Genomic DNA, 18,536 nt, shown 5'->3' on the forward strand with positions numbered 1-18,536 from the left:
AAACGCGGGGCCTCCAGGACATAACTAATGTTAGTGTGAGTGCAGAAATGCATGTTAAAACCTGACCCTTTGGCTGGTGAAGGAAGCATCAGATTCAGAACAATCGAACAAGTTCACAATCTTAAATGATGTGAGAAAATGTTATTAGTTGTATGAAATACAATGAAAATGCTGTTTTTTTTTTAAGAATAAAACAAGCAAGCAAACAAACAATAAAAAAAGAACTGAATAGAAGAGAAGAGGGGTAAGTGAAATAAGAAAGGGAACTGATATGAGTCTTCGGAACCAGTGTCCCCTGACAGAGAGAGAGTGAAGAGGCTTGTCAGGTGTTCAGGTTAATTACTCACACGCGTTGCTTTTCTGTGTTCAGGTCCATCTAGGGACACCGCGGTGTTATTCTGATTAACACGCCATTGAATCGGCTCTTGCTTCCCCATTTCTCTCTTAATTGTTTAGCAGAGTGTAAACAAACAATGCGGCCGTCCAAGAAACGCGGGAGAGAAAAAAAGAGAAAGAGCCCAGTTTTTGGTTTTGTTTTTTTTGTTTTTTTTGCCTGAAAAGCAAGAGCGGCTGGAGCTGTTTAAACAGAGCAGATTGAACAGACGTGACAGGGACTCGCAGTCTCCGTCTGGGTCCAAGAACATTCATGGGTCTGACGGTTAAAATTGCAGCGCGTCTTGGAAATTTCGCAAACCTAGCGGTTTAACGCTAGACAACACAACACCATACAGCGCACGCACGCGTGCGATTAAAATACATACGTCTTTTACATATTTACTGTCCAAACCAAGCTGATATTTTTTTTTTCTTCTTCTTCGAGTCCAAATGGAAATTGGGCACGTGCACAGCAACCCCGAAAAATCCCTCTCGGTCTTTTTCTGCCAACTCATAAATAATGCAAATGGGGACAGAGAGACAGTCTTGAGTTAGACACAATTTCACACACATAATGAAAACTAATAAACGCTGTGTGGAATTGAAGAACAAGCACTGACGTACATGGACTTCAGAGATTTATATTCTATTATTTATATTCTAACCATTTTTTTCCACCGGCTAGTGCTAAAGTAACAGTCATACGGTAGTCCGTGTTGAGTTTTGTACACGACGGTTTAGACTGATCTGGAATCAGCTTTACTTTCCTCCTAACCAGTCTTTAAAAGCACAGCCTTTAACGGCTATTGTGTTTCCCTCTGAGTAACTGTAACTGCGGTGTTCCCCGCAGTCGCTCAAAAAGAAACCGGAGAAGAGGAGCAGCGCCTCTCCTGTGTTTAGGGGAGAGAGTATTGATTAGATGATGAATATTTAATCAGATGAAACCACCCTCTGGGAGGCATTTTAATGAAGAGTCTGTAAACATGTGAAGTCTATGAGGGGCCGTCTATTCAGGCGTTCGGGGAGGGGAGGGGGGGGGGGGCGAAGGTAGGGGAGAGAAAAGAGAAAGCGAGGGAGGGAGGGAGAAGGGAGACCATTGTTGCATGGACCAGCAACTCTGGAGGAGTAGGGTTACCATGGCAATGGGATATAGATTTTGTTTTGTGTGTGCGTGGGTGTACGTGTATGGATGTGTGTGAGTGTGTCTTGCCGTGCTACGCGACAGTGTGTATGCCCCTCAAAAGCAGTTGCTGACCTGTCATGCAGCAAAAAAAAACAACAAAAAAAAACCCCACTCCACCTTTGTGGCCGAACCCCAGTCATAAAGCACCAGTGTGGTTTTGAGTTTCATAAGGTTTTGGGATGTCATTGCTGTGTGGATTGTGGATGAATCAGTGTGAATTGACCTGTATTCCTCTTCCTGTTCCACAGGGCGCGTTCCCAGGCAACCTGCAGCTGGTGCTGGTGTTAAGACCCACCACACTGTTCCAGAGGGCTCTCTCCGACTTCCTCTTTAAGCTGAACAAAGATGAGTTCAAAATGAAGGTGCCGGTATGTACACTCCAAAAACCTGGAGCTTTGTGTGTATGTGTGTGTGTGTGAGAAAGAGAGGGAGAGAGACAATGTGTCTATGTGTTTGAGGGAGAAACAGAAGGAGTATGTGTATCTCCATGTGAGAGAGACAAGCCGTACGTGGCATGTTCTCTATCAGTGAAACACTGTGTGTGTGTGTGTGTGTGATGTGATTAGAGTTGTAATGGAGCTGAGTTCAGTACTGCTGTTCTCTGTAAATGAGAAATGGTCCTGTGCAGTCAGCCAGCAAATGAGAATGGAAATGAATGATAAAAGCTCAATTTGTCTGACTCAGAGAAAGGATGAACCCTCGTGAGGTTCGGTATGTGATAGTGATAGTGTGTGTGGGGGTGCAGGTGGGTGTGTATGAGTGTCTCTGTGTGTGTATGTCTGTGTGAATATGCCTGACACTGGCACACTGTTCATTAAAACTATATGATGATAAAATACAACAAAAGAGACTATTTTTGGTTAATGGAATATTTCCATGACTGTTAAATAATCTGAGATTTCTAAAATACAGTAGTTAACGCACTAGCGGTATCCGTATATGTGTACGAGTGTGTATCTGTTCGTATGTACAAGGGTGTTTCTGTACGTGAATGACAGGATCTGATGTTTGCCATAGATGATAATGTATGTGTTTGTGAGGTGGTTGTCTGTGATAATGATAATATAGGTGTTTGTGTGTTGGTTGTCTGTGATAGTGATAATATAGGTGTCTGTGTGCCTGTTGTAGATGATAATGATAATATAGGTGTCTGTGTGTCTGTTGTAGATGATAATGATAATATAGGTGTCTGTGTGTCTGTTGTATGTGATGATGATGATATAGGTGTCTGTGTGTCTGTTGTAGGTGGTAACGATGATATAGGTGTCTGTGTGTCTATTGTATGTGATGATGATGATATAGGTGTCTGTGTGTCTGTTGTATGTGATAATGATAATATAGGTGTCTGTGTGTCTGTTGTATGTGATGATGATGATATAGGTGTCTGTGTGTCTGTTGTATGTGATGATGATGATATAGGTGTCTGTGTGTCTGTTGTATGTGATAATGATGATATAGGTGTCTGTGTGTCTGTTGTATGTGATAATGATGATATAGGTGTCTGTGTGTCTGTTGTAGGTGGTAATGATAATATAGGTGTCTGTGTGTCTGTTGTAGGTGGTAATGATAATATAGGTGTCTGTGTGTCTGTTGTAGGTGGTAATGATAATATAGGTGTCTGTGTGTCTGTGGTAGGTGATAATGATGATATAGGTGTCTGTGTGTCTGTTGTAGGTGGTAATGATGATATAGGTGTCTGTGTGTCTGTTGTAGGTGGTAATGATAATATAGGTGTCTGTGTGTCTGTTGTATGTGATGATGTTAATACAGGTGTCTGTGTGTCTGTTGTAGGTGATAATGATGATATAGGTGTCTGTGTGTCTGTTGTAGGTGATAATGATGATATAGGTGTCTGTGTGTCTGTTGTAGGTGGTAATGATAATATAGGTGTCTGTGTGTCTGTTGTACGTGATGATGTTAATATAGGTGTCTGTGTGTCTGCTGTATGTGATAATGAGAATATAGGTGTCTGTTGTAGGCGATGATGATAATATAGGTGTTAGTGTGTCTGTGGTAGGTGATAATGATAATATGGGTGTTTGTGTGTCTGTTGTAGGTGATAATGCTCAGTTCTGTGACTGAGCTCCATAGTTACATTGACCGGACTCAGCTGACACAGGAGCTGGGTGGAACTCAGGAGTACTGCCATGAGAAATGGATCTCTCACCGCACCGTGAGTATTCACCTCCACCACACACTTTCTGATTACAGCCAAGGATGGATGGATAGATAGGTCTAGAGGAAGCAATGAGTGATAGGTTGGATGAAAGAATGTATTAATGAAGGGGGGGGGCAGAGGAGAGGTAAAGTGTGTGTGTGTGTGTGTTTGAGAGGGGGGGTGCAGTGACATGTATCATTAAACCAAAATGAATTGAAAGGAATCCTTTACTAAACCACACACACCCCTGGCATTAACCACAACAGAGCTGCAGTCGAAAAGCAGAGGCCTCCACCCAGGCTCACTGAAGTAAATGGCTTTTTGGGTGTAAACAGAGTCATTCTCACTGGTCCAATTTGAGCCCTTCCTCTCAAGTAACTAGTCATTGACTTTTTTTTTTTTTACTTATTGATCCGCTGGTAGGACTAGATTAAATGAGTGCATTTGTTTATTTGCGTTTTTGTGTGTGTGTGTGTGTGTTCCCAGGCCATTGAAGGCTTTGCTCTAATGGTTAAAAAGACAGCTCAGACTCTCCAGTCGTTTGGCACTGAGCTGGCCGAGACAGAATTGCCTAACGACGTCCAGGCCACTTCTAACCTCCTGACGATTCACACTGAGAAAAAGGACAAAATGAAGGTGGGGACGTCGCCATGGACTCAGTCTTTTCACTTAGAGCTGTTTCTCATCACAGTGTGTAAAAAGTCAAAGAAAGTTCCAGATGACACAGTGGAATTGTTTGAAAAGGAGAGTGAACAGCCAAGTGAAAGAGTTGAGCATTAATTGTTTTTTGTGGGTTTGTGGGGTGTTTTGTTTTTTCGTCTCAGGAGGACTTAAAGATTGCTCTGAGTCAAGGTGGGCGTCTGTTAGAGAGCATTAATGAGCCTCTAGTGAAAGACCCCGACTACACCATGAACCAGGACGAACTGGAGAACCTGGCCACAGTGCAGAGGTGAGGCTGTGTTTTGGAAAGCAAATACACGATAAATAGCAAACAATATTAGTGTTCAAATACAGATTTCCCAAACTGACTTTTCGGAGCTCTGACAAAAAAAGAGAGTTTATGGACGGCAGGGAATAAGAGAACAGAGAATCGACAGGGTGGGGATAAATAAAGAGGAAGAAGAAAGAAGGAATGTTCTAGATCTTTGGCAGTCCTCAGCGTTTTTCTCCTGCGAAGAGGGCTCTTACATCAGCCGTTGTGACGTAGACAGGCCACGGCAGCGGCGCCGGCCTGACTTTCGTAATGAGGGTGTGTTTAGGGGGAAAGGGAGAGGGCTACATGCAGACGAAATTCGGTGTGGCAGGCCTCTTGGTAATGGGACTGAGTTTGGAGAATAAGCCCAAAGACAGAGGCTGTAAGGGCTGTGTTTCATAACCCAGAACACTGACTGTGTTATATAACATTCACCTCACTGAGTCTCATTACTCAGAGTGGGTCCAGCAGCAGTGACTGTACATTTTTTAAGGGCAAATATAACTGTCCCTCGGTAATCGCGCTCCAACGTCTGACCGATCGTCCTCGGGGAAGATGTTCCGCAACGCAAGGCGATGTCGTGTCAAACAATGCAGCATATTGAGATTATGAATGGATTTGATGGATGAATGGATTTTTGAACTTCAGTGTTTCCATATACTTCATAATTGTATCTCTCTGTCTCTCTGTCTCTCTCTGTCTCTCTCTCTCTCTCTCTCTCTACTTAGACTCCTCGGACAGCTTGATGAGACGGAGACAGCGTTTGATGATTTCTGGGAGAGACATCAGACAAAGCTGGAACAGTGTTTACAACTCCGCCACTTTGAGCAAAACTTTCGGGAGGTTAGACTCTCCTTCAGTATAGTCAGCATCTGTGTCTTAAAGACAGTGAGTCACCTAGTGAGTGTACATCTAACATTTAACTTTGTTTGGGTGTTTTCTCAGGTGAGAACTCAGCTGGATATTGTGGCGGACAGGTTATCAGGTTTCTCAGAGGTGGGCATAAGCCCCTGCCCACGGAGAACATATCCTCAAGGAGCTGACCAATCATGAAGAGAGAACCTGTGTAAGTGACATTCAGTCAGAATCACTGGTAATGACATAAATAAAAGCACAACACATTCAGATTATCAAGGGTTTTTGGAATTTTTCAAATGTTGGTCTTAAAGTTACCATCTGCATCTTTTAAATCACAACTTTTGCAACTTAATACATGTTTAATCTAAAAGATCATATTGTATACTGTATTTTTTCAGTACATGCTAATGTTTTACTTTACATTTTTTTTTTTATACTGATAAAATCGCAGAGGAGCAGGTCTTATATCGAAAGAGCCGTGTGTGACTGATGAATACACTCATTTCAGCAAAAAGTCCTGATGGATCACTGTTTGATATGATCCCTACTTTACATCTGTTCCCTCAAAACCGCTACGCTGACATACCATAATTTCCCATTTCGTATCCATGACACCTGTCACCGTCAACAAAGGCCGATATGAATGCGTGTGCATTATGTGGAAGCTGTACTAGTTGTCAGGAGTCATTTCTCAGCTCTGTCTGGCGAGGGGGTCCGAGGAGGAACAGGGAGAAATGGTGCATAGGAGCAATCGCCTCGTTTATCACGCTGACGGTATTGACGGGGTTCACGTGCTTGCCGCTGCAGCGAAACCGCTCCCCTGCGCCCCTGCCGTACCAAGCTTAAGTGACCGTAAAGATACCAGGCCATTCATCTAAAACGGGACGGTACGCGCGCGCTGGCTGTTCTCTCTCTCTCTCTCTCTCTCAAATCTGATTCTAATCGGCTCGATGGAAGGGCTGGTTGTAGGCCACCGACGTACCTCCAGTTTGTTACGCTTTGGTTTTTCCCCCGTTAACGGTTCGCGTTAAGTTAAAGCGTAAACAATGTCAGATGTTTGACATCGGGGGCTTTCAAAGGCACGCTGAGGCTGCAGTTTTAGGTACATCTGTGTGCTCCATTTGGATTACTGGCACGTGCTGGCTTGCCTACCACTGCAGAGAGAGAGAGAGAGAGAGAGAGAGAGAGAGAGCGCACAAGGGAGATGAAGAGCAAAGGAGGAGATAAAGAAAAAGAGGGTTGGAGGAGGAGTGAAACAGGCAACTGGAGAGAGGAGGGAGAGAAATGAGAAGAGGGATTAGTTGGAGAACGAATATAAAAAAAGACAGTGTGTGTGCATGAGAGAGAGAGAGGGGGGAGAGAGAGAGAGAGAGAGGCTGCAGAACCGTAGCTGTGATTGATTGGCAGGGGGAGCAGTAGCTTGATGTTGCAGTATTGCAGTCCAGTTTCTCATTCAAGTGGTAGCAGCGCAAGTCATGCGCCAACATTTCCCTCACTGTTAAACCAGCGTTCAGCTCTGTCCATTTTTAAAAGCCTTCCACCCCTACACTGTGATTCAATTTTAGACTTCCGTTAGCGTGCATGAAACATCTACAAAAGCCGTGTGAAAAATATCTTTTTAAAAAAAGACTATTCATGGAGAATCCGCTCGGCGTTAGAACATTACACGTCAAATCGGCCAAATGAAAGTGCACACGGAGCTGCGTTCACATAAATAATTAATGAAGCGTATGTAAGTGCTGCGTTTCTGTTGCACTGGGCAGTATAAAGCGTGTCACTGGGTGTTGGATGATGTTATGCTGTGGTGTTGTGTTGGGTTATGTTGTTCGTCACGTCAGATGAGATTAACACTGACAACGGCTCAAATCTTCATGAAGACTTAAAATAACCTTTATAGATTTAATACTGCAATAGCAATGTATCCAGTGACCAAAGTATCATGCCACAGATTTTCACAACATTCATTCTCTCTCTCTCTCTCTCGCTCTCTCTCTCTCTGCAGGAGGTGTTGGACAGGGCCCTGTCTCTGGCATGCGAGGGTGACGGCTTAATTGAGAGTTCTCACTATGCTGTGGACTCCATTGTGCCTAAGTGTAGTGAGCTGAGAGCAGTCAGTGAGGAAATCAGCTCCGTCCTCAAGGCTAAGAAAGCTCACCTGCTCAAAGCCATGGAGCTACACCAGTGCCTTGACAAGGTAAGGGCCTGCTTTTAATGCTTCAAGTTTCTTCTTCATTACTGATTTAGTATTGTTAAGATTATTGGAATAAATATGCTCTTTCTTCCCCCCCACCGCCCCCCCCCCCATTCCTGTGCCCCTCTCCCAGGCCACTAAGTGGTGTGATGATGGTATCTACCTGCTGGCATCCCAGCCCGTGGATAAGTGTCAATCACAGGATGGGGCGGAGTCAGCTCTTCAGGAGATTGAGCGTTACCTGGATACAGCCAATCAGCACAAGCTCACTGACCTCAATGCCATCTGGAGGGACTATGAATCTGTACTCACAGCAGAGTTTAGAGTAAGGAACTGAGCAAAGAGATCTTGCTCAGAACAGCATGGTGTCTGACCGAAATGAAGATGAGAAAAATAAAAAGAAAAGAAAAAGGCTGTAACCTTCTCAATTATACATGAGTTCAAATGATGTATTTTACGATTTTGTCATTCCTGTATATAGAGCAGTTTAACATTCAAAATGTAAACGTGAAATACAGTGTAATGCTAAAGTTGAACAGGATTCATTTGAACACACAGTAGTTCATCCTACATTGTGAAGCTATATGGCCTGTTACCATGTGCTGAGTTTATGTGGCTGTGTGAGTGACAGAAGTTAAATTGAATCTGTTTGTCTATGCGTGTGCGTGTGAATTTGGTTTGAATAGGAACAAGTGGAGAAGGTTTTCCAGAAGCAAGTGTCCATGCAGGAGATGTTTGAGAAGCGGCGGATAAGCCTGAAGAAGCTAGCCGCTAAACAGACGCGTCCTGTCCAACCGGTCGCTCCGCGGCCGGAGGCCATTCTCAAATCTCCAGTGTCCTCTCCCTGTAAAACCCCCTTCCTGCCATTTCATTGCTCCGCAGTGTCCTTTCAATGTCATTGGAAATGTCTCCTCACTCACGTGCCACAGCCTGTGGTGACCAAGACACAATGCAGCCTCTTGACCCTTATTTTATTAACTGTACTGCCCTCTAGTGTTATGTTTAAGAACTGCAAATACCTTTCTTAGGATTTTTTCCCCCAATGCATTGTGTATCTACAACTCTGATTTCTATTCAATGTATCATACATGAAATCATGTATGACTATTAATCCATACATTAAAAATATAATAAAAATGTAAAATTTCTGTACACTGATTAATGATCAATAATTTTCCCTGTCTTTAGCACACAGAGAGAAAACCTGTCCGGAGGGTGAACTCATCAATGGAGGAGGCTGTAAAAGAGTGAGAATCTCCTTTCATCTGCACAAACACTTTAATAAAACTTTCCCATTTTGAATGCTAAAACCTTAGAAAGACCATGGCTTCCGTTTGTAACTGTCTAATCAAGATATTTCTCTGTTTTCTCTCAGGGAGACAGTCCCCTGCATAACGATGTCAGCAGACACCCATCTCTCTCTGAGGAAGAGGAGAACTTGGCTGTCCTCAGACGGTGAGTAAGGTTACCGGTGTTCACAGCATTGTGAGGTCATGAGTAGTACCCATTTTATAGTCTACTTTGCTACAGAAGCGGCATAGACGTTGAATCGTTAAATGTTAAATGTAGCGGAAGTTTACTGATACTGTTTGCTGACTGTATTTGTGTTTCCGTAGGCATGTCATGAATGAGTTGTTGGAGACAGAGAGAGCATATGTGGAAGAGCTCCTGTGTGTGCTGCAAGTGAGTGGAACTGCATTGCCAGCTCTTACCTGTAGAGGGAGCCATACTAATGTTACACACGTATTAGTGATGCTCTCATTTATGTTAATGATGTGTCCAGCACTGTGTACAACTGCAAGCTATGACTCAGTGAATTTTTTTATCTAAAATTTGTCTTAATCTTCTGTAGAGGTCATTTATTAATCGTATAAAAGAGTCACAATCGAGTCACAGTCACCGTGTCTGAATCACTCAAGTCTATGCTATTGTTTTTCAGGGTTATGCGGCTGAGATGGACAACCCGACCATGGCTCACCTGATACCTAACACACTCATGCACAAGAAGGATATCCTTTTTGGCAACATGCCAGAGATCTACCAGTTCCACAAGAGGTGAGTTCATGCCTTCCTCCCTTCATCTCTCTCTTCCCTCAAAGCTTCCCTGGGGCTAATTAGCTAAAATCTACCACCTGGAATCTTTCTCTCATCCTTTCTAGAACTTTCCTCCGAGAGCTGGAGGCATACACTGATTGTCCCGAGCTTGTGGGTCGATGCTTCTTAGAAAGAGTGAGTTGAAACCACTTATAATTTTTATTTTAATAAGAATTTCTTTTTTTTTTCCCCATTGTGTTTTCTTTTGAGGACTTTTTGATATGCTTATTTTGCTATCCATTTGCTATCAGATGACTGACTTACAGATCTACGAGAAATACTGTCAGAATAAACCACGTTCAGAGAGTCTATGGAGACAGTGCAGTGACTGCGCCTTCTTCCAGGTAAACCCGCTCTAAACCTTTTGTGTGTGTGTGTGTGTGTGTGTGTGTGTGTGTGTGTGTTTTCATTGTATTTTGCCTATGTGGTAAACACCACATTTACAAAATGTCACACGGTGAACATGTCACTCACTCAAATATTTACGCATATTTGAACATTTCTGATTGGCTTTTTGATGTAGGAGTGCCAGAGGAAACTGGAACATAAACTTGGTCTTGACTCCTACCTCCTCAAACCTGTTCAAAGAATAACCAAATATCAGCTCTTGCTGAAGGTAAGTTGTTTACTCAGGCTGTGAACACCTTCCTTCATAAGTGATTGAACTGTCATTAATCTTCAGTGTCACCCAGTGTCTGATTTGACTTGAAGAGAGTGTAGCCCATTTGATCTGTGATGTTCAGTGTATACTGAGTTTGTCTCTGTGTGTATTTGCACTTATTCCTGTGTGCAGGAGCTACTGAAGTACAGTAAAGCTTGCGATGGCGCTGAAGACCTGCAGGAGGCGCTCTCCTCCATCCTGGGCATTCTGAAGGCAGTGAATGACTCCATGCACCTCATAGCCATCACTGGATATGAGGTCAGAGGCCACGGCCATTACTGCTTTTCAACACAGCACATGTATCATGTGACAACACCCGAACATAGATTTGATTTTCTGTCCCTTGAAAGAGACAACGGACATTACGCCCTGCATACATGTTGTTCTGGTTTCAAGACTTCCTAGTTAACAGCTTGTATTGTTTCTAACACAAAAAATCTCATGTGTGTGTTTTTTTTTTTTATTTGACATTTCATAGGGTAACCTGAGTGACCTGGGGCGGCTGCTAATGCAGGGCTCTTTCAGCGTGTGGACGGAACATAAGAAAGGTCACGCTAAGGTCAAGGACCTGGCGCGGTTCAAACCCATGCAGCGTCACCTCTTCCTCCATGAAAAAGCCTTGCTCTTCTGCAAAAAGAGAGAGGAGAATGGAGAGGGCTACGAGAAAGCCCCATCGTACAGCTTCAAACACTCTCTCAGTGTAAGTCCCTACGATAATGCAGCTTCAAACATTCTCTCGGTGTAAGTCCCAACTATGATGTAGCTTCAAACACTCTCTGTGTAAGTCCCTACGATAATGCAGCTTTCAACACTCTATCAGCATAAGTCCCAACTATATTGTAGCTTCCAACACTCTATCAGCATAAGTCCCTACTATAATGCAGCTTTCAACACTCTTTCAGTGTAAGTCCTAACTACAATACAGCTCGTAATAGTCTCTCTTTGTGTAAGTCCTAACAACAAAAAGGCTTCAAACAATCTATCAGGGTAATGCTTAACTATAGTTTAGCCTCAAACAGTATTTCAGTGTAGGTTGTGACTAAAGTGCAGCTTCAAACATTCTCTCAGCATAAGTCCAAACTACAGCGTAGCTGCAAACAGTCTCTTATGGTAAGTCATAACAGTAATGCAGCTTCAGTAATGAGGTGTACAGCTTTAAGCACGGCTTTCTGTAAGTGCTTTGAGCACTTAACGTGTATAAACATTGTAAGAGGAGCTTCGGGAACAGCTGTCAAATGTAGCAGTATGTGTAATGGTTCTGTTGTTTTTCTGATTCCCCAAACAGATGAGTGCTGTGGGCATCACGGAGAATGCGAAAGGAGACAACAAAAAATTTGAAATCTGGTGTAATTCAAGAGAGGAAGTGTACATTGTGCAGGTGAAATCATGTGATTCCTTTTTCTAAAGAATCAAACTACATCAAGTTACAATTTTACTTCTTCTTCTTCGTCTTAACAAACAAAAAAAACACTCGGAAGGCTGAAAACAGTCCATATACACACAGAGTCCCATGGCCTGACGTTCTGATCATTTGATCTTTTCATTTTCAGGCAGCAACGCCCGAGATCAAGACGGCATGGGTGAACGAGATCCGGAAGGTTCTGACGGGCCAGCTGAAAGCCTGCAGGGGTGAGGGAGTGATGCTGTTTTCGAGGTGTTCAAAGCATAAACACAGCTGAGGGGGTGAACGTCTTTTAGACTCTAGCGCACGGAGGGATCAGGGAGGACATATTTTTGAGATTGAAAACATTGAGTTCCCGGTGGCACTAGCACTGAATATGTAGAATGGTTTTGTTATGCGTCATTAAAATGACAACTCGCTCTGGTTAAATGGATCGACCACAGATTCCTCTAGTTGGAGACTCTTTGTTAACTATATGAATATGAATATATTCCCAGTGATAATGAATGTCACTTATAAATAATTATTTCCTGCAGAAGCCATCCAGCAGAAGAGTTCAGAACAAGCAGCTCAGTTGCCCACTGTCACCAGTGCACCTGTCAGTCTCAGGTCAGTGGCCTTTCAATGCTGAAACTTCCTTAACAATGAATCACGTACACGCCCTTCAAACAAGACTGTTATTCACTTCAGCTGAAGCTCAAAGTCTCTTTTTCCACATGATACATACGTTTAAGATAACACGGATGTAATGGCTTTTCCCATGTAGTCCGTTTAAAAGTAACCAAAAGTCTGTGAAGAAAGGAGAAGAGAAAAAGACTGAACCAGGCCACTGCTGACCAAACCTCAACATCATCTCCTAAAAATACAGACAAAGTCAAAGGTAAGTACACTCTCACTGCACAAGGTGCCTCTGGGTCTCTCTTACACACACACACACACACACACACACACACACACAGTGGAAAGCATCACACCCCTGACCTTAGAGAACAATTTAGATAAGTAATGTTCAGAAACTTTTTTTTTTTTCCCCCCTGTGTAAAAAGGCATCGGCTTATAGCGGATGGAAATCTACTGGTTTGGGTTCAGTCTGTTTGCGTCTGTACTCTGTCCTCTTCAGCCAGAGTCTCTGTAAAGCTCTTTTTCTGTCTCTTTCATGTGGGACTCTTCTGACCTCATTCTTCCTGATACTTTTGTGAGGACCTCTGGTCTATTCTTCTCACTGCTTATCTTCCTGGATTTTTTCTTCTTCCTCCTCCTCCTCCTCCTCTTGGATCTTACTGGATGACTAATCCTTACCTTCCATTGTGTTTTCTCTCTTTTGTTCTTTTTTAACCCCCCCCCCCCCCCTCCCCTCCCTCTCTCTCTTTCTCTCTCTCTCTCTCCCTGTCTGTTTTTCTCTCCCTGTTCCCTCTCCCTTTGGTGTCTAGATGAGACAGTAACCAGCCCCACCACTGACAGGGCAGCTGTGGCTAAAAAACGTTTTACGTTACAGGGCTTCAGCAACCTAAAGAGTCAGAGAGGTAAAACACTAGGGCCACTGCCGGTATGTTACGTCTACCAAGAATGCTCATAACTATGCATCAAAAGATCCATAATCTCTTAGCTAATTATCCAGTTGATTCATATACACAATTACATTTAAATATCTTATTACTTTTTTTTTTTTTTTTTGAAGAATTATTGGAAGGGTTTTACACTTAGAAAGTGATTAAACAAATTTGTTGGATGTTTTTTTTTTTATTGTACTGAGGTAATTATTTGACTTGCCTCCCAATGCAGAGTTTATGCCTACTGTTGGGAAAAGTTTTACACTACCCATGGTCACTCTTTGTCCACCAGGTATAACGCAGCTATAGATTAGTCCATTGTCTAGGATGCTTTATTTGTAGTTCAGTTTTGCTTATAGTTCATTTAGAATACGGTTTAGTGTCTGTCTGGTTACTCTGTCCTAAAACGTCCTGTGACATCAGCATGAATGACGTATGGCAAATGTCAAGTAGTGACGTAGTTTTCTTTGGAGATAGAAGTTTTCCATTCAGTGATACATAGTGTAGAACCAAGGGAAAATTTTGCCTCTTGCCTAACTCTATTCAGACTATTCCTAATATGCATGTATTATTTTCCTTCTTATTCTTCTGTCTTTCCCGTTTTCTCTGTCTCCTCGTCGTGCTGGCAGGATCACCCCCTAGTCCTGACCACAAAACCAAACGACATGAGATTAAGAGTGACCCAACGCCGTTTGGCTTTAGAGGTATATACTGTCCCTCTAGGCATCCTCACATCCCATTCCTTATTCCAATCCTCAACCATCATCTCTCAATGTAACGATTAGCCAATGGCTATGAACTCGAAAGTGTGATCGTATGACACCATGATTTTGATTTTGATTTTTTTTCTTTCTTTTTTTTTTTTAAATCATTCATATAAATCCCAAGTGACTTCTCTCATTCAGGCAAATACTGTAATTAGGTCTCATTGTGGTTAAATCCAATGTCACTCACCTTTGTGTTCATACATAAAACCATGATCCTCTTTTCAAGCTAATTAGCGTTCCAAGCTTATTTTGGTGTTTGTTTTGGGGAAAGTGGTTCATTCATACCCATATGCGAAACACTTCAAGCCCAGAAACACTATGCCTTCTCACACTCAAAAAAGGCATCTTTCAAAAGCTTACAAACTTAAAGATATAGCCAAGGCTACATTCAGCTTGCTAATGTGCTCGGCTAATGCTAGCATAGCTGAGCTAATGCAGTGGTTGCCATGATTACTGCTGACTGAAGGAGACAACTGCTTTTCCCCTAGATTCAAGCCCACACATTCCTCTGAGTAGGGTGAGATGGCTGAGTACCTCTAGCCTGTTACAGGCAAAGAGGAGAGGTAATGGTATGATGTGGTGTGCTTTTCATCTTAGCTCTTTTACTCACAGTCCTGCTCTACTCACTAAATCTTACACAGATTTAGAGTATTCAAGTCTGCTGGTGGAATTCTTCATAAGATGTTTGCTTGAAGTGCCATATGAGTAGTGCTTCGTTAGGGTTTTAACCATTAGCTACTAAATGGCTGTCAAAGTATTGGAAATGTTGTGAATTTTCCTTTAAAAAAAAAAAAAAAAAATTCACATAAGGAAACACTGACAAATTTGCCACCGGCAGTTTGAGGCAGTTTGTTGCATCGAACCTGCATGCGTTGATTGGTTTGTGGTTCAGATTTCACTTTTCACTTCTCTGGTTTCACCCTCGCAAATCACAGCAAGACCTTTCGAACCCGTCGGTCCTTTGGGTCGAGATTGTGGTTTGAAAGCTTGTGACAATCTCTGAATTTTAATCCTGTTGCCGTGCACTACCACCATATGAACTGCTATTCACAAGCATATTTTTCATACCGTAGTTTGTTATGAAAAAAAAAAAGAAAAGAAAGCGTGATAGTGCGTAGACTGGAGGTTTAATCGTTCTCTAACACTCGGGACTGCCGTGACTCGTTGAGTGTGACCTTATTCTTCTGGGTTAAATTGTTGGTGATGGGAGAAAAGCTGTCTGTGATCTACACATTTCCTTCCTTCTCTTTTGTGTTTTTTGTTCCCCCACTCACTCCGTCTTGTTGGAACGTCACTTGGGTGTGTTATGGAGTTGCGTTTCTTTGTTCATCGTGCAATTTACTCCTCTTTCTTGCATGCTTTCCTCACTCAGGATTCAACAAAGCCTCTCTCTCTGTGGACGCCTCGGAAGAAAACGACGGCTACTCCAGCGCCGAGGACCCCTTGAACTCTGACCCTGAGGACGATGGGGTCAAGAAGCTAGTAAGTGGCAGGGGTCAAGCGTCTGTTTCATAAGATTAATCCCCTCATCAGACTGATGCTTATGCATTCTACGAGTTGAATAAAGTGAAGTGCTGTGCATCTGAAAAGCATTATACCACTTAACATTTTATTGATATTTTTAAAAGCAATATTTACGTCTTCTAAACCACCAATTTTAATGTCTTTGCCACTACTCTAAGGAGTCGCGAACACGAGTATAATTTATGAAGTGGCCTTTTCAGAGGTATCTTGGAACTGGTGCCACTTGTATTGGTTGATGTTAAGCACATCCATCTGTACTGTGTCCAGTCCCCAGGCAAATACGTAGTGGTGGCTGATTATGATAAAGGCGGCCCCCAGGATCTCACTGTGAAGAGTGGAGATATGGTACAGTTGGTCAAAGAGGGAGAAGATGGACAATGGTGAGGTTCAGCCATACTTCTGTGTTGTTTCACGTGAATGGCATATATATGTAAACAGAGAATCTTACACTGAAATTATACTGACACTGACTTATACTGAAATGGGATTATCAAATACCCTTCCCCTTTTTACAGTTGGAATTAGGGAGGTATGTGTTGATTCACTGGTATTTGGGATGATTTCAAGAAATATATTGTGTGTGTGTGTGTGTCTGTGTGTGTGTTATAAATGGAATGGTACAGGTTTGTACGGAACCTCAAAACCAATAAAGAAGGATGGGTCCCGGCAGCTAACCTTCTCACACTGATAGGAGAGTCCAAGTCTTCACAATCTTTGACCAGCTCAGGTAAAGTGCCAGAAATAATACAATCTCCCTTTCATTCTCAGTAAATCCAGATTTATTGCAGGTCTTATTTGTGCAGATCCCTTTCTTCACCAATTAGACTTTTTTTTTCTCTTCCCAAAAGCCTTATATTCCATCCAGATTGGAATGTCTCTTTGTTTTGCATTTGAAAACTAAAATGCGTTCATCTTTTCTGTGTTTTAGAAGGCAGCGGGTCAGGAAACCTAAGCACTTCATCCAGCTGTAGTGAAACGTACACAAGCTTCTCTGATATCAAGCCCTGAGGGCCTTAGTCTACATCGCCACCCGGTGGTGCTTCTTATAAATGCACTTTCCTCTGAGGACGCTCCCTTACTGAAGTCTGAACCAAATCGACAGCAAAGGAGCATCCGCATTCCTGAGAGCAGAACCTGAGCTGACATGAACCTTCAGCATCACTCTGCTTGCTCACACACTATTGTCTACATCTGATGTGATGCTAAAAGGGAATCTCCAGTACCCACGGCACATTTTGTCTTTCCTATAAAAATGTTGAGGTGAATGATGGCATTATGTCTTTCAGAATGACCTGATACATTTCGTGGAGGGGGAAAAAAACAACCTCTTCCCTTTGCAAAAACAACAACAACAAAAAAAAAAAACCCTGTGTTTTCAGTACTTGCTGTATGAGAAAGTTCGAAGTATTGTTAAACCAGTCAGTTCAGGCTTTCCCCTCTGTGTAATTTTACACCTCTGCAATAGCATTAGTTGGAAAGAAGTGGGTCTTTTACAGAGAAAAAAATGTTCCCATTTTCTTTCAAACTGAAGGTTCTTGCCAATATGCTGTATCACAAGACAATTGAGTATTGTGAAAGCTGAAAGGATTGTTATCAAACCTGGTCTATTGTTATTGAAATTACTGTGAGCAGTTCTGGTGTTAACTGTGTGTATTAATCACAAACAAGTGTATAGTTTAAATTATTTCCTGTAAAAGAATAAGATTTGTACAGAATATATTAACTTTTACCTCATTTTTTCCCTCATTAAAGCGGTATATGTTGTATATGAACCACTGCGGTGGCTGTGTTTTCATGAATTGTTGTATTGTCTAGAACTTGTATTAATTTTCTGGTCTGCACTACATGTATTTAATAGTCTTTCATCTCTCTGTGACTGAAAATTGTAAACCTTTGTTCAAAAATCGATCAATCGCTCAAAGCTATACTGTCACATCTGGTCAAGGTTTCTTAAATTATTGAGAGAGAATTCAAATGTAAATTGGACAATATTTTGATAACAAATTCAAATTTTGCAATGTTGTTGCATCCTTACACAAGGTCAGATCTTCGTTTGTTCAGCATAATTGCCCTCTTATTACTTATAAATGACAATTAATGTGTTTTGAAAATGACTTTGACCTCAAATCTGGCCCAAAAGAGGATTCTATTTTAACATTTTTTTTAATTACCCATGTTATCTTTCTATTTTATCATCAGCGAGATGAAATCAACATTATTGTGTACTCCATTCTATGTACCACATTGCCGCATGTCTGTTTTTTCATAAGGCATATATTACGTGCTAATGTTGATCTTCTGGAAAATTCATGCAAATTTACCTGTGTATATGTGTAAATATGTATTTAAGAGGTTCTGAGCTGTATGAAGAGAAATCAAAGCTTGAATAAAGTCCACAAACATTCTACTACAGCGTAATTAGAAGCTTTATTTTGCTCAGCTATGTGGAAGATAACCAATAATAAGCATTTAATGCTTAATATGACTTCACATTACCTATACATATATATATATATATATATATATATATATATATATATATGCGTATATAATATTACCAGAGGAAGTATGGCCGCAAAACCTTGTTTGTAAATATAAATGTATATAATGACAGCAAAGACTACGCGAATGTTCAGAAAAAGACTACCTGGCAAAGTAAAAGGAACAGGGACAACACATTCTGCTGTGCACGAGACTTTGACCTGTGTGTTATCCTGCAACTTCATGCCTAATTTAACCTAAAACATGTGATCTTCCTGCTCACAGAAAATTTTAGGAGCTACAACAGCTGATGAAATAG

At 41.9% G+C, this 18,536-nt stretch overlaps 1 protein-coding gene across 1 annotated transcript in view; it reads left to right on the forward strand.

Annotated features, from left to right (window-relative positions):
* mcf2la (mcf.2 cell line derived transforming sequence-like a) overlaps positions 1–18,122 on the forward strand; it is a 38,724-nt gene extending 20,602 nt beyond the window's left edge. The window contains 30 exon segments of the mRNA XM_030779550.1: positions 1,807–1,926; positions 3,615–3,731; positions 4,203–4,352; positions 4,541–4,665; positions 5,418–5,532; positions 5,635–5,697; positions 5,699–5,755; positions 7,550–7,741; positions 7,872–8,063; positions 8,425–8,584; positions 8,927–8,985; positions 9,114–9,193; positions 9,355–9,421; positions 9,678–9,793; positions 9,898–9,967; positions 10,084–10,176; positions 10,356–10,448; positions 10,626–10,751; positions 10,972–11,193; positions 11,779–11,871; positions 12,044–12,122; positions 12,432–12,504; positions 12,662–12,718; positions 12,720–12,775; positions 13,326–13,418; positions 14,075–14,149; positions 15,585–15,694; positions 16,004–16,116; positions 16,360–16,463; positions 16,665–18,122. Of these exon segments, the coding sequence (XP_030635410.1) occupies positions 1,807–1,926; positions 3,615–3,731; positions 4,203–4,352; positions 4,541–4,665; positions 5,418–5,532; positions 5,635–5,697; positions 5,699–5,755; positions 7,550–7,741; positions 7,872–8,063; positions 8,425–8,584; positions 8,927–8,985; positions 9,114–9,193; positions 9,355–9,421; positions 9,678–9,793; positions 9,898–9,967; positions 10,084–10,176; positions 10,356–10,448; positions 10,626–10,751; positions 10,972–11,193; positions 11,779–11,871; positions 12,044–12,122; positions 12,432–12,504; positions 12,662–12,718; positions 12,720–12,775; positions 13,326–13,418; positions 14,075–14,149; positions 15,585–15,694; positions 16,004–16,116; positions 16,360–16,463; positions 16,665–16,744 (3,150 nt within the window). The 3' untranslated portion in view covers positions 16,745–18,122.
* The last annotated feature ends 414 nt before the right edge of the window (positions 18,123–18,536 follow it).

The sequence above is a fragment of the Chanos chanos genome, chromosome 7 (genome assembly GCF_902362185.1).
Source record: "Chanos chanos chromosome 7, fChaCha1.1, whole genome shotgun sequence".
NCBI classification, from domain to species: Eukaryota; Metazoa; Chordata; class Actinopteri; order Gonorynchiformes; family Chanidae; genus Chanos; species Chanos chanos.